Consider the following 16,372-nt stretch of genomic DNA (forward strand, 5'->3'; position numbering starts at 1 on the left):
CCCACCCAGGCCCCATTCCCACAACCCCACACATTTACCCTGCTATTCCCCCTGACACTAGAGTCAATTTAACATGGCCAATCAACCTAACCTGCACATCTTTGGAGTGTGGGAGGAAACCGGAGCACCCGAGGAAATCCACACAGACACGGGGAGAATGTGCAAACTCCACACAGACAGTGACCCAAGCCTGGGTCCCTGGTGCTGTGAGGCAGCAGTGCTGACCACTGTGCCACCCCGCACTGTGCCACCGTGCTGCTACTTGTCAAAGACAAATGGCATCCTATGTGACTGTGACAAATGGCAAACTGTCCCTCTTCATCCTTTTCAATCTGTCACAGTTTGACACAGCTGACCATGCCATCTACCTCCAACACTTCTCCATTTGGTGTCGGCTAGGTAGGACTCACCTAGTTTCATTGGTTTTAGTTTTAAAGTTAGTGAACAAAAGGCAAAATTTCCACCTGAACCTTTATGCTACCTATATCTTTAGTTTTAAAACAAAATCAAGGTAGGCCTAATAATTACCATAATGTAATAGCCAGAGAATTATCTGCCATAGGTCCTTTTCCTATTCCCACACCATTACTTCTGCTGTCCCTCCCCTTCCCATTTTTCATCTTTCTGTTGCTTTTCAACACCAGCATCCAAAAATAACATCTTACTTTTCACATGAATGCTGATGATACCCAGCGCTTCTCACCACTACTTCTCCCGTCTTCTCCATTGTTGCTAAATTATCAGATTGCTTATCTGACATCCAGTACTGGATGAACAGAAATTTCCTACAATTAGACATTGGGTATACTAAAGCCATCATCTTGAGTCTTCATTACAAACTCCAGACACTAGCGACCAACTCCTTCAGTCTCTTTGACAACTGTCAGAGACGAGCCAGATTTTTCGCCATTGTAATGTTATATTTAACCCCAAGGGACTAATTATGGCTTTTTAAGCAGTCCTGATTTTGATTGCTCCACCATTGGTGGCCGTGATTTCAGTTGCCTAGGTCACAAATCTCTCTTTCCCGACCTCTTTCAAACCTACTTGATTTTGGCAATCTGCTCTAATATTACTTTAATTGGCTCAGTGTCAAATCTTGCTTTAGAAGCCTCTTGTAAAACGCCTTAAGATATTTTATGATGTTAAAGGCAGTATATAAATACAGTTCAATGTTTTAGTTGTTGCTTTTTCTTCAGTTAATATTATACTGTGCATTGTTGAAAAAATGTCCTTAAATGTCACACCGTGGACAGCTTAAATACACAAACTGTCCGTGGGGTTCTTAATGGATGCATTCTGTTAGTTTAAGTTCTGCTTAGTATAGGACGACCTGACAAGGAGAGGGTGACTTGACCATTCATCTCATCAATCATAGATCGTGTTGGTGGATGATGACAATACGGGCCACAATGGACAGACAAACAGTTGCACTGTCACTGGCAGAATCATATTCTTTCTTACCTTGACCTACACAAGCGAACATGGGAGGGTGGAAGTTCATTTCATCATGAATCTAATTTGCTTATTTGAAATCACATTTTAAATTCATTAAATATTGGTTGACTACTTTTTATTAGATGTTCAACATGTTTAATTTTTTTCACTGAGTAACTAGTTAATGAATGAGGTATTCAACAAGGCTATTCACAGTCTGTAATTTATTATCAGTTACAAACTTATTTTAATAACAGTAGTCCAAATTAAATGTATCATTATTCTTGTACATGTCATTATGCCACTCGTGATTGTTTTCACACACACATTTCCTTTGATTTAGTATACTTCATTTCTGTACCTTATCAGCTTTCATGCATTGACCCCAAATGTCAACAATCCCTCCCTGATTCCAATAATTAAACATTGTGATCACCTTTGGCACTTGCACTTAAAGTCACTTAGTCTAAGTTTTAAAAAATCATCAAATTATTTCTAAGCATTGAAAAGGCCAGAGAAACAAGGCATCAGTCAATTATAGTAACCATCTCCACATGCACATGCAATCCAGTATTTTTCAGCATTGGTATACCACACTTCAGTTGTGTACCTACCTCAAAGATCACACTTAGGCTGGGAGGTTACTATGTAAGGAGTAAGGAATTATTGTATGTGCTCTATCACTCCACGTACTAATACAAACCATAGTGACACAGGTCATTTTTAATTATTTTGTATGTTAACTTCCTGTTGCTGCTAGTGAGTATCTTGACATAAAAGGGACAGGAATATCTCTGATGCAAAACGTTGAAACAGTTTGAAGGTAGAGCAAAACTGAATTTATAATCTATCTTCCGACTTTCAGCCCATTCTTTATCCTTTTAAAAATGTTACAAAACCTGAGTATGAAAAGAAAAAGTAACTCATTGTCAATGGTACCAGAATAATTTTATTGTCTGACCAACTTGTAACTAATTTGTAGCCATCTATTATGTGTGTTTCAGTTTCCTACGATGCCAGTCAGTCTTCCACTTCATTGGATACAAGGAATCAAGGTTACTTTTCAGGTGCAGCATGTTTGGAGGCAGATGGAAGAGGGGAACAGCGAAATAGAGAACTGGAGGATAAAGAGAATGAGGAGGGAGAAAGGAATGATTGCACATGGGGGGGAAGGAGGAAAGGGTAAGAGCAGAGAAAGAGGAAATGGAGATGTGGTGAAAGGGTGGAATAAGTGGATAAGAGAGGAAAGAGTTAGGACATAGGAGGGACAGGGTGCAGAAGAAGGGAAATCAAGAAAAGGATAGACCAAGAATGGGTGGATGGAGAGTGGATTGGATAGGGAGAGCAAGGAAGAAGCAAAAGAAGGAGTGGAGGGAGAAAGCTTCACTGAGGAGTTTGCTCGATGGAAAGTTTTCGTTCCACAGAAAATAAACATTGCCAGTGCCGGGTTTGTCAGTCTGCAGCAGAAATGGTGGTGAAAGTTTTGAGATTTTTGAAATGATGGCTAATTTTGCTCCTGTGGGTATGGTGAGTTGAGCAATGCGGCCCAACTCACAGCAGGTTTGTTCAGTATCTGGGAGCTGAGAAGGGATAAACCTCTGTTCACTGGAGGTGAGGAGAGATAAGGTCACCCACTCTGTGAGGGGGTGGTTAAATACTGTTCAATAGTGGGGTAGAAGTTGCCTGTCAGTGGAAAGTCGGGTTGGGTATCAGACTTCTGTTTCGTTTTAGTTTTCCTTTTTTTTTTGGTGTTCCATTTGCATTAATCCCATGTTCACCTGCTGCTGGGATTCCAACCGTTGCTGTATTTTCTAGATGTTTTTGGTACAGTGGTGCCTGACCATGGGAAGCTATCATACAACAAAAGGTTGTGTGTTTTATGCTGATAATGTCACCTACAGTCGCAGTTGCAACGGAGTAGCAACCACACACTTTAGGACTTTGGGTGATCGTGTAAAACGCGATATCGAGTAAGCGGATCAATTTACATCTTTTAGTTTTTATTTTATTTGAAGCATTACACTATTATCCCTGTCAAAACTGTCCCTTTTTTACTTTACATATTGGGTGTTGTTACAAAATAGGTGCAGTTGAAAAGACAAATTTTGTCTTGCAGTCTGAAAAATAGCACCCGTGATCAGTTGGGCAAGTTGTATATCTTTGTTTCATTTGGAAAATGCCTTTGACAGATTGTTATTTAAAATATATCTATGTGTAATTAGAATAATAGTTTAGTAAGCTGAGCACTGTGCCAATCTGCATATTTGGGCAATTTTCCCAACAGATATCTTTCTAAGGATGTTCAAATTAACTTCCTTTGAGCTGGAATGGAAGGCTTTATTTGTTGTTGCATTGCCAGATTTCATTGTACATCAGGCAAGAGGCAATATTCTGCTCACTCTATAAGATTTTCATGTGGGTATATGTATTTTGCAGTGCTAGGATTCCAGGAGGTGATGGATATCCAGCTGGTGAACAATTCTGGCCAGTTTCCATCATTTACTCCTTTACTCCAACCAAGTAGTGTCACCCCCTATGATCTATGTGAATCTGCAATTGGGCAGCTTTGAAAATCTTCTAAATCCAGTAATAACCAGCTGTCAGTTTAAAAGGAAATCTCCAACTCATGTTACCATTGACAGGTCTTTTTCTTTCAATTTTGGTGTGTAACAAACATCTTGTTAAAATTATATAATCAAAGCCTTAAGATTCCAAAAGTATACCTAACTTTTGGGTTTCCCCCTGTTTTGAATGGACTGTTCTTATAATGTCACCTTTAACAGCCAAGTCATGTGTCTGATTCAACTCGGAACATCTTTCTGTGGTGTAACTCATACAAGAAGAAGGGACCAATGTATTTTGGCCAAGTTTAAATTGCATAAATGGGATTAGGAAACTTTTGAAGATTCAGCAAGTGATCCATTAGACATCAGAATTGAAAAAAACTAGTAGAAGTGACATCATAACATTTGGATGGATCTCCTCAATTACACATTCCTGTTAGACTTCAATGTGTTTTTAATCACTTGTTTTATAAGCTTTTCATGTAAACATGTGACGCAAATGTAAAATTGTTGATGATTGCACTGTAGTATCAGATAACAGTTGAAAGTAGAATTACAGTATAAGTTTGTTCCACTGAGGCATAATAGGTACACTGTACTTGGCTGAAGTGGTTAATTGTGATGGATATATGGAAATACTAAGCCTGCCCTTCTGGATTGTGTTGCAAACTTCAGCAAATAGTAAATGATTCAAAGCAAATACCGGTATCCAGTTGTAGTGTTTACTTAGCATTGTATATGGTATGTTTTAATTTGTGCAGAGGAGATGCATATTTTGGAGGTTTTTGTTCTTCATGGTTTGCCTTGGGTTTGAGATTGTGTGAATTGCTAGAAATAAAAAGGTAAGCAAGTGTAAGAACTGAAATGACCTGGTGCACTCGGTTTAGTTACACCTTATGTATGTTATTGTTTTTTTGTGCAATTAGAAATGGCAGATCCTCATACGTCAAATTTAAACTCACTGCTGAGCTATACGTGTAAAAACTTGTTTTTTATGGTGTTTATGACTGTTGCAGAACAATAAATTAATAAACTTAGACCTTTCCTGAAATCCACAGCATAAGTGAAGTGGAAAGTTCTTGCCCATATTCCTCAGAGATTAGAAATTATTCACAGCCTCCATGAAACTAATGTAACTTACATTGAATACAGGCTATTTTTTTTTCTCCCTAATAGAGTGCTTACCGCAGAACTGGAGTGACGTTTCTAGCCTGCTGAGGGCGGAAGGAACAAGAAGGCTGTTGTTACTGAAAGGTGAAGTTGCTCCAAGAAAACAAGGCTGTGTCAGTACACTGTGTACGTGTGTTTGTGTGTGTTGGGTGAGCATTTGTGACAAGTCACTGACCTGCACCCTACCATCAATCCTGTTTACTTGGTGGAATATTTTAGTTAATTAAAGGCAGGATGTTTGGCCTGCATGTAGGTGGATAGGAACGCAGATCACCAGCTGCCAGCTCACATCCATGACTATTTGTGTCATAGTGCTTCAACAGAATGAAATCTTTTTCTAACCAAGTACGTGTAAGGGGTAATTTTCTGAGTCTGTGCTTGTGGTGTGAAGCCTCACCCAGCAGGAGGGAATTTGGATGTGTGCCGCATGTGATTTTTCATGCCATTTAACTAATTTGATCTCCTGAAGTATCGCTGTATGCTACCAAAAGGTGAAGCACCCCAACAGGGGTGTGAAGTCAGAAAATTACTCCTAGAATCACTTAATGTGTAATTTAAATTAACTGGAAAGTATTTGAAAAGCTTTAAAACTGCATATTTCATTAATCTTTTCTTGGACCAAATTTGTAAGCAGGCAAGTGCATTTCTACTCTGACTCAAATAGTCAAAACTTGAGTTACGCACAGGGTCATTATAATATGAAACAGTTGTAGTCAAAATTATACAGTTTGAATCGTGACAAGGTACTGACTCCTTTCATTTCCAATAAGCAAGGGGGAAAAAATGTCATAAACCTCTATAAATGGCATGATTGAAGCAATTATATTTATAAGGGTAATGAAACAACTTTTCCATAATGATGATTTCAGTGTTAATCTCATGCTATCATAAGCAACAAAATGTAAATGTTGTGGTTTATTGATTTCATGGAGTTACAATATAGCAATATATTCACTTTCTTGAACAGCATTAGCAATAAATGCCGAAAGCGGCATTTATCTGAACGTTATCTGGCACTTAATGGTAATGTTAGGCAGATTTGCATTGATGTTTAAATATTTTTAGTCTGAACATGTCTAGTTTTCATCATGTATATCAAAATGTTTATTATGAATATCAGCTAGGCAGATATTGGTATCATTGTAGAACTGCCAAAGTCGGGAGTGCTAACTCAAGATTGATGCACTCCGGCAGAGTGTTGAAGAGAAATTAAATGTCTCATTGTCACCCGGTGCTTTTTTAAGTTTTGCAACTATATGATTTTTCTAAGATCCATTATTAAAAGCTGGTTTGCAAACGTTGTTAATAAAAATGTGCCTTAAAGAAACTGATTTGTTTACTTTATTTCAGGCTAATGTAGTAGCTTTAACTGAAAAGGAATACAAAATTATGTAGCAATATATAATAATTTATGGAGATTATTACGTTTCTGTTAAGTATCCCAAGGAGAATGTTTGGATTGTCTTGAAGAGTTTTTAGAAAGACAGTTGAGGGTTGATCTTGCTAAATGTGCCAAACTGTGACAGAGTTTATTTCCTTTGAGAAATGAAAGATTTTTACTCCAGGTGCTTATTTCCATATCTTTGTCAAAAGTAGACATGGGCCTATTCATTTTTTACTCCGTATTTCTCAGCCCAGCCTTGCTCAAGTTGAGTAGTCCATATAAATCCATCAAGAAAAGATAGTGTGTGGACAATCACTAGCAAACTACCACAGAGGTTAATACTGGGTTTCCTGTCCAAATGTACTTATGTTGCAGTGTAACATCAACAACAGTTTATAATCTTTCTAACTTCAGAGTAGCAATAGTTACTGTATCAAAACCAGCTAAGCCATTTTCAGTAACTGCAGCTTTTAATTTCATATGCACTCCAACATGAAGCATGAACAAATAGATTCCAAGTGGACACTTGTAAGAAGTCAAGGATAGGAAAACGCCATTCAGTCGAGGCCATTGAAGCTCACCTCTTAAAGTCCAAATTCTTCCATTTAAGCATTCACTTAACTAGTACAGCACCAAATATCCTCCTCCTAGTAAAGTACCAGAGATTGATGCTTTTCACCAAACTGGGAGACCTCTATAGTGATACAAAATAAACATAGGAAACACAAAGCTCCAAATCTGAACACATTGTTACAAAGACTGAAGAAATAAAAGAGTACATAATCATTTGTGCCTAAAAGGAAAGAAAAATTAACAGACAATTCAAGAGCACAGTGCATTCGCATGTTTGTATTTTTCACTAGCCACAATCATGATCTTCTGCCAGGCTTAAGAAGCTGCATAATATTCAGACTCAACTAATTTTTGAAGATAACATCAAAAATTCTACCGATGTAGCTTCTCAGTGGGTGCCCTAACTTTTGTTGTGTTTGTCTTTGGGCAAAGTTCTACCAACCATATAAAACCTGGGAGAAATGTTGAAGGTGAAACTAAAATAAATTGTTCAGAGGTGGTTTCGATGCTTTATGTTTATGTTACGGTTTTTGCTAAAACAGTGCAACCAACATATGGAGATTTCATAAACTTTCTATGGTTTCCTGTTAGATTTGTACCAAGAGGCTTGTATGTAAACATTCCTGAGAAAATCGTTCCAGATAAAGCTATTTCAAGCATGTCTATAGAAGAATACTTTTTTTTAAAAGTACCAGGAAAAGAATATTTAGCCTGAAAGACTTTTCTTTTTCTGGCTGATGTCAAATTTTCTTTCATGTCACCTCAATACTTTCTCCACAAACCCGTTTAGTTGTGTTCTTAACCTACTTATATTATTTAGCTCCCATGGAACATTGGTCTATTTTGTAAAATGCTTTGTCTGATCTACTCTTGTTGCTATCTTTTAACTTCGAACTTACAACATTTCAACCTTTGCCAATAGCCACCTGAATCAACTATATGAATCCTTCTCATAATCTTCAAAATATCACCTTTAACTTCAGAATCTTCTCTTCCAAAGACAAGAAGTCAAATTATTTATTATTTCTTCATTACTACAGTCTCAGCAAATGGAATCGTTACACATTACTGTACCTTTGTTGGGTCGCGGTAGTAAAAGCTTACACTCTTCCATCAAGAATGTACCTAACGTGAGATTTTGCAATGCCAACAGTGATTTTAAAGTGAGCAAACTTTTTATTTCATAGCACGACTGCCCAGGTATCAATGAACATGAAATTCAAAAACCATTTTCTAGAACTAAAGTCCGCCGCCAACTGGGAACAAAGTTAGCCTTTTTTTTCCTGCTACCATCCATTCGGCTACTCATTGAGTATAAAGTTTCAACTTTATTGGGTATATATGATGTGCGAGAAATGGCCTGGCAGAAAATGCAGTATTTAACAGCCTACTACTGCAAATATATCAAAAATTAAGTAATTTCAATACATCACCTACTGATTTAATTCTTTTGTGGGAGCAAAGTACATTTCTTGAGGAAGTATTCAGTCTGAACTAAAACACCAGCAATGATGCGGTGACAAGCCAAACCTTAACACCTTAGATGCAGTGACAAGCCAAACTCACCCACATGTAATGGATCCCTGCTCACGCTAATGAGGTTCTATTTAAGTGTTCAGTCTCTTAAATGAACCATGTCACTTGGTTGGTCTTTGTAACATACACTAAGGGAACGGTCTCCAAAAAAACTCAAAACTTTTGCCTTCTCTTTCTAATTGGTCTGCGTGTTCTGGAAACACCCACCTGTTTTTCCTCATTTGAAATGAAGTGAAACAAAACTGGCATATACGATGTAGCACATTTTCAGGTGTTTCTCTCTCATTGCCTTTTCTCACCCATATAAATTGATTGTCGAGGTTTGCTAGGCATGAAGGAAAAAGCAGTAGAGGAAGATTGTGTGGGTTTGCCCAAGTCTCATCATGTTGAGATTTTATCCAGATTATTTACTTGATGTGCATAGAGTTTTAGTGTTCTACACTGAGGGAAACAAAAATTTCCAAAAACAGTTTTATTGGAACAAACCATAGGTAAGACTATAAACCTTAGAGTTACAGAGGTACATTATAGACTAATTTGATCACACATCCATCTGATAAATGGTGTTCTGGGACTGGAGTGTGCATAGCCAACGTTTGGTAGAGGTGATGGACATGTACTTTGCTTCATTATTGAGAATAAGGAGCTACTAATGCAATTTCTGGAGGGGGATATTGGAACTATAAAATGGACATGGCCCAAAAACATTCTCCCTGTTGACTTGCATGATAGCTATGTGAATCCAGTGTTAAATACACTGCTGAATGGCTTCATGTTTCAGCTGGGAGCCCAATTTCATGAGACAGTAGCACCATTTAAACTATCCTGCAGCACTCCAAGCCAGCCTGCACCTCTTAAAGGAGAAGTATATTCTGGCAGAGGAGATGCTATAACTGGTTGCTGAAGAGATTGTGAGCAAGAATAACAATGCCAGAAGTTTAGTCCCAAGGACCTGATGTAGTGCCGCAAGAAGTTCAATGATCTTGTACAAATAGTCAAGATTAGTGAATGCATCTTCAAATGACATATTCTACCAGTAGCCTCACACATTGCTCAGCGCCCCATCACTAACTTGCCAACAATCTCTCTCAATCATGACTCATACCTCAAATTCATACTTTCACCTCATCCTCACATGTTCAGCACTGCTTTAAGTCTCACAGTCGCATCATAGAGTAGAATCATAGAATCCCTACAGTGCAGAAGCAGGCCATTCAACCCATCAAGTCTGCACCCACTCTCCAATAGAGCATCTTACCCAGACCGTATCCCGGTAACCCCACGTATTTGCCCCACTAATCCCCACCCTACACATCTTGAGACACTAAGGGGCAATTTAGCATAGCCAATCAACCTAACTTGCACATCTTTGGACTGTGGGGAAAAAACTGAAGAACCCAGAAGAAACCCATACAGACTTGGGGAAAACGTGCAAACTCCACACAGACAGTTACCCAAGGGAGGAATTGAACCTGGGTCCCTGGTGCTGTGAGGCAGCAGTGCTAACCACTGTGCCACCCAAAGCCATTCTCCCTGCTAATTTGCATGATAGCTATGTAAACTCAGTGCATCTTGCACAGACTACCAGCTGTTCAACCATGTACACAAACACATTGCACTGCACTCACTTAAACGCTTGTCCCTCTTTTGAAGGACAAGATTACACAATTAGTAACAGAAACACCTATTTGACAGGGGCCAGGCACAGTACATGCTCTTGTGAATTACAAACTGCAGTTAGCATAAATATTCACCTCTCACATTCCACCGATTTCCTCACCACAGGCCTAACATTGTGCTATTCTCCTTTGAGGAATCCAAAGACAGAAACCTGGCCAGGCTGCATTGGGAAAAGCAGAAACACGATGAAGAAATACCATCACACAATCTCACGCACAGTCAACAGTTCAGATATTGATATTCTGCACATCTTAGAAGTAGAATCTGCCTGTGGTAAGATATCAAGCACAAATTGGCTGTACCAGGGCAGGGAGAAAGGGTAGTGCACAGTCGCTGGCTTGCTGAAGGACAAGGTCACAGACAGAATTTGCTGCAGAGGACTCAGATGAGCACTTCAATGGGGCTGCAGAGTAAGGCTTGTGGAAAGGCACAATGAAATGCTCGGTGCATTGGAAAGCCTGCCAGATGGTCTGTGATCAATATCGAGGAACATAGAGGAGTCCAGCACCAACTTGGTACAGGGCTTTGTGCAGAGCTTGGAGCCCATTTTCCAGCATGATTGCCAACTCCATGACAATAGTCCCACCCAAGTGGATTGTAGTGCAGAGGCATTGGAGGGGGATCGTGTGATCAACCATGTCAAAGGCAGCAGATAGATTGAGAAGAATGAGGAGGAATGGTTTACCTTTGTCACAGTGAAATGGGATATCTTTTGTGAATTTGACAAGAGTCGTTTTGATACTGTGACAGGGAGAAAGCTGAATGGAGATTCAAATATGGAGCTCCAGAAAGGATGCTGCGAATGGATTTGGGAGGCAGCAACACGTTCTAGAAAGTTGGAGAAAAAAGGGAAGGTGGAGATGGAGTATACACGGACGATGGAATCACGAGTTTTCTTCTGAGGGAAGGGGTGATGACGGCAGATTTAAATGAGCAGCGCAACACCTATAGAAAGAAAACCATTTACAATATCAGCTTACATGGGAACCAGAAGGGGAGTTAGCTGATCAGCAGTTTAGTGGGAATAGTGCTGAGGGAGCTGGAGATGGGTCTCATAGACAAGATAAGCTCAGAAAGGGTAGGAGAGAAAGTAGAGAAAGGTATGAGTTACAACTGTTCAGTTTTTACACTTGATACGCTCTTTGTATCAACATCGATATTCAGAGCATGACCCATGCAATTGAAAGTACTGCGCAATGTTTAGTTATAGCCTAGTTCTGGGATTCGAACAAGTAACTCTTGTTGCATGAATTGGTTCCAGTAATCTTTCCATTGTAACCATGTGCATTCTCTTGTCTTCAAGGAAGATGAACTGAAAATCACCCTCCAACGTGCTGTAAACCAACTAGTTTTTTTATATTACTTAAAATAATGAATGGACACAATACAACTTTCATGGTGAGACCAGTAGTTTCCACCTACTGTTTGCGTAATGGAAACAAAAAAACTGACCCTAGAAAGGACCTATTTACCAGCTAGATATTAAGAAGCTAACTAGTATTGCATTAAGTTGACAAGCAATATAAAATCAAGCTGCCATTCTTGTGCCTATCCACTCCTCCTTCCCCACCCCCCGCAAGTCGCTAATGCTGGATTGCACGATATAAGTTTCAACCATTTCCATTCAGCTCATGCCCATAGTTTTGCTATGCAGTCGCTTACTGAATGACTCCTTTGCACGACTTGCCCATTCTTTGGGCATTTCTATTGTGTTTGCAGTTACCACTGGGAGTGGTAAAGAGATAGAAACTTAATTAGCCAAATCTAAAATTGACCTGACCGTAGAAAGCAACGAATGATAACCAATCTGAAAAAAATATCTGGCTATGTGACTGACTAATAAAAGTAATTCCGAGATCTGTCTGAGCTTCCTGAAGAGCCAATTTATAAACTGAAGTGCTTTGCAAATATTTGCAATTATCAGCTATTTTCATCGGGCAAACTTGGCTGTGCACAGCAGTTTGTCCGTGAGACATATATGGATAATACAATGCCAGTAAAACAATGCCATATCCTGTACATTATGCTGCTGGAATGAAATGTGCATGATTTAGGAGTAGCACACACTCTTTGGAAGATCCTGTGTGTTTCCTGTGGCACACTTTAACAGACAGGAATGTCAGAATGATTCAGTGGAAACTACTAAAGAAATTCACTAAGATTCTTTTAAGTGTTGCATAAACAGCACCAGTGATCAATAGCTACTTTTTGAGCAGAACAATGAGATGAAAATTGAATTTTCGTTGAGTTGGATTTGATTCTCTCATAAGAAGATTGGAGAAATGCAAAGAGCACATGCAAACGATGCAATATCTAATTCAGATTATAAAAGATTACATCCCTGCATTACATTACAGTTATACATTGGGCAGATTCCTGTACATAAGAACTTGGACTGGTCACAGGAGTATCTGAGAGAATACAGGACAGACCCATAACTTTTTACAATAGCTATACTTTGTCATCTCACTTGTCAGATACTACCTTCCAAATTATTAGGGTGGGAACCAGAAAGGAGCCCTGAGAGTTTAGTTGTTTCATAGTAGCCCAAGAAGGTCAATGTTTTTGTTGTAATTTTCCTGCTTGCCCCATAGTTTTACTCAGTGGGCAAAATTTGGACACTCCTGCCCATCAATTATATATTGTGATCTTTACTTTGCTCTTCCCTGCACAGCGATTCCTCACTGGCCACAGGAAGGTGCCCAAGGACTGGAGGATAGCCGATGTGCTCCCATTATTCAAGAAGGGATAAACCAGGAAACTACGGGGCAGTCAGTCTAATCTCAGTGCTGGAGAAACTATTGAAAGCAATTCTGTGTGACAAAATTAATCCCTGCCACTTGCAGAGGCAGGGATTAATCAAGAACAGTCAGCATAGTTTTGTTAATTTGATTGAATTTTTTGAAGCGGTGACCAGATGTGTAGATAAGAGCAATGCATTTAATGAAATCTTCTTGGACTTCAGCAAGGCTTTTGACAAGATCCCACATGGGGAGGTTGATAGCAAAGGTAAGAGCCCATGGCACCCAAGGGAATTTGGCAAATTGGATCCAGGATTGGCTGAGTGGCAGGAGGCAGACGGTGATGGTCGAGGGCTATTTTTCAGACTGGAAAACTGTGTCCAGTGGGGACCTGCAGGGGTCGGTGTTGGGGCCCTTGCTGTTTGTGGTTTATATAAATGATTCAGACCTGAATGTAAGAGGGTTGATCACTAAGTTTGCAGATGATACGAAAATAGCTGGGGAGGTAATTAGTGAGGAGGATAGACTTAAATTACAGGAGGATATAGATGGGCTGGTCAGATGGGCTGATCAGTGGCAAATGGAATTAGGTTCGGATAAGTGCGAGGCGATTCACTTGGGCAGGACAAACATGACAAGGGAATACTTAATGAATGGCAGGACTCTGGGAAGCACCGAAGATCAAAGGGATCTTGGTGTGCATGTACACCTTAAGGTAGCAGGACAGGTGGATAAAGTGGTGAAGAAGGCATGTGGTATACTTGCCTCTATTAGCTGAGGCATAAGGTTTAAGAGTAGGGAAGTTATGCTGCAAATACTAAATGTTGGTTAGGCCACAGCTAGAGTACCGTGTGCAGTTCTGGAATCCACATTATAGGAGGGATGTGATAGCACTGGAAAGGGTGCAGAGGAGATTTACCAAGATGTTGCCTGGGCTAGAGAGGTTTAATTATGAAGAGAGATTGGATAGACTGGGGTTATTTTCCTTAGAGCAGAGGAGGCTGATGGGCGGACATGATTGAGATGTGTAAAATTATGAGGGGCATTGATAGAGCAGACAGAAATAAACTTTTTCCCTTGGTGGAGGGATCAATGATTGGGGCCAAAGGTTTAAGGTAAGGGACAGGAGCTTTAGAGGGGATGTGAGGAAAAACTTTTCCACCCAAAGGGTGGTGGGAGTCTGGAACTCAAATGTTATCAGGGTCTCTGCCTCCATCACCCTTTCAGGCAGTAAGAATTATTTAGATGTGCACTTGCAATGTCAAGGCATACAAGGCTATGGACCAAGTGCTGGAAAAATAGATTAAAATAATTGGGTGGTTTACATTAGACTGGCAGACACAATGAGCTGAATGGCCTTTTTCTATGCTGTAGACCCCTGTGACTATGACAAATGTCCTATGCTAACATATGTTCCCTTTTTCTCTATGTATAGGTCACACTAAGAGACATGCAAGGAGGTAGTTGAACACGTGAACACTAGTTAATTAAGCATTTCTCAACACATAGATACCAGCACAGGAACTCCCACTTTAGTGCATTCAGATACCAAAAGTCACGAGCACCTAACGAGACACCCAGCACCCATCAGAGGAACAAGTGATTTGAACAGCAGCAAGAGGAAGAAAGATCCAGGGTCATCTGCCTAGTCTGCTGACTCTAGAGGCAGATAGATGCCTCATGCTATTGCCAGGAGATTGCACGTTTATCTGCCACGTACTGTGCCCCTTCATGCTTTCCATGGGAAAAGTGACAAAAAGGTTAACAAAATTAGCAAATAAGGCTTCTATATGTTGCATTGGACAGCCAACAGTCTAACTTTAGTAGCAATGAGCAGAGCTATGTCTGTGCAAGACTTTTTCTTGTAGTTCAACAATGACAGTAAGTGTACCATGTGTTTTGTCAAAAAACAGCAACAGTGAAGACAGATTTTCTCAGGTAGAGCCAAGTGGCTGTGCCAAGATGTGAAAATGTAGTTTGTGGCCAAATCCAATTGGCGACTGTGGTGGACCTCAGTTGTGCCTTTGTCCTATATGGACCACCGTTGTGTGTGTTTGTCATACCTGGACACATCCCCTTCCAGTTTGGTTCCTCCCCTCAGCACCTAGTATAAAGGTGGCTGTCTCCTCCCCCTTGTTCAGTCCAGGTCGGTTAATTGTTGGGATCTGCTCCTGATTCTGTTGTGAATAAAAGCCTACACTTATATTGGCATATCGGTAGTCTTTCGCCTTATTGATAGTGCATCAATTTTATTCACAACAGTTACTAGTATGGAGCAGTTTCTAAAACCCGACAAGTTAGCTTTAGACCCTCAAGAGGTTGGAGCCTCTGATAAATTTGATCATTGGTTGGACTGCTTCGAAGCATTCGTCGACACCGCTACGGCCATCGACACCGACGCTGCTAAACTCCACGTGCTCCGCGCCCGGGTAAGCGAAACTGTCTATGGAATCTTCCGGGACGCTGCTACTTACGCGGACGCTATCGAACTCCTAAAAGGGCAGTTCCGAAAGAGCCCTAACGTGGTTTACGCCAGACACCTCCTAACTACCCGCAAACAGCAGCCAGGAGAATCGTGCGCCCAATTTCTGCACGCCCTGCGAGTCCTCGCCCGAGCATGCGACTGTAAGGCTGTTTCAGCAGCTCAGAACACGGAGGATCTGATCCGCGACGCCTACGTTGCGGGCATTGAGTCTACATACATCCAGCAGCGTCTGCTGGAACAAGATGACCTAGACCTCCGGAAAACGGCCACGATGGCTGAAACGTTAGAAGCAGCCTCCCATAATCTCGGGTCTTACCTTGGATCCCGTTCCACCGACGGCTCCACTGCGACGGCTGCTCCAGCAGGGCCCAAATGTTACTTTTGTGGCCTCCCTAAGCACCCTCGGCGTCACTGCCCGGCAAAGGACGCGATTTGCTCCGGATGCGGTAAGCTAGGCCACTTTGTTAAAGTCTGCAGAGCAAAGCTGCTTCTGAAGACTCGTGGAGCCATGTGTGCTCCGAGGGCGCGGCCATCTTTGATGCAGGCGGCGGCTGCGCGCGAATCGCCATCTTGGATGCGGTCACCGGAAGTGCGGGAATCGCCATCTTTGATGCGGTCACCGGAAGTGCGGGAGTCGCCATCTTTGAGACTGGCATCAAGGCAAGCTGAGCAGGAAGCTTCATCCGTGACGTCATCAGACGGCGACGAAGATGGATTCTTCTTTAATTCAACAGTGGCATCGATTTGCCTGGACCAGTCGCAGCCACATCAACTCTCCAAGTCCATAATGGAGATCAAGGTA

At 40.8% G+C, this 16,372-nt stretch overlaps 1 protein-coding gene across 8 annotated transcripts in view; it reads left to right on the plus strand.

The window, feature by feature from the left end:
• Nucleotides 1-6,491, plus strand: part of supt3h (SPT3 homolog, SAGA and STAGA complex component) — a 416,614-nt gene extending 410,123 nt beyond the window's left edge. For 7 of the 8 annotated variants that reach the window (XM_078212917.1, XM_078212921.1, XM_078212919.1 and 4 more), the window contains one exon: nucleotides 5,178-6,491. In XM_078212917.1, the coding sequence (XP_078069043.1) occupies nucleotides 5,178-5,219 (42 nt within the window). In that variant the 3' untranslated portion in view covers nucleotides 5,220-6,491. Of the gene's footprint in view, nucleotides 1-2,441; nucleotides 2,500-5,177 lie in introns of those variants that run through there. The other variant, XR_013497769.1, reaches the window with a different exon arrangement.
• Nucleotides 6,492-16,372: the final 9,881 nt, after the last annotated feature.

The sequence above is a fragment of the Mustelus asterias genome, chromosome 5, assembly GCF_964213995.1.
Source record: "Mustelus asterias chromosome 5, sMusAst1.hap1.1, whole genome shotgun sequence".
Classification (NCBI taxonomy): domain Eukaryota; kingdom Metazoa; phylum Chordata; class Chondrichthyes; order Carcharhiniformes; family Triakidae; genus Mustelus; species Mustelus asterias.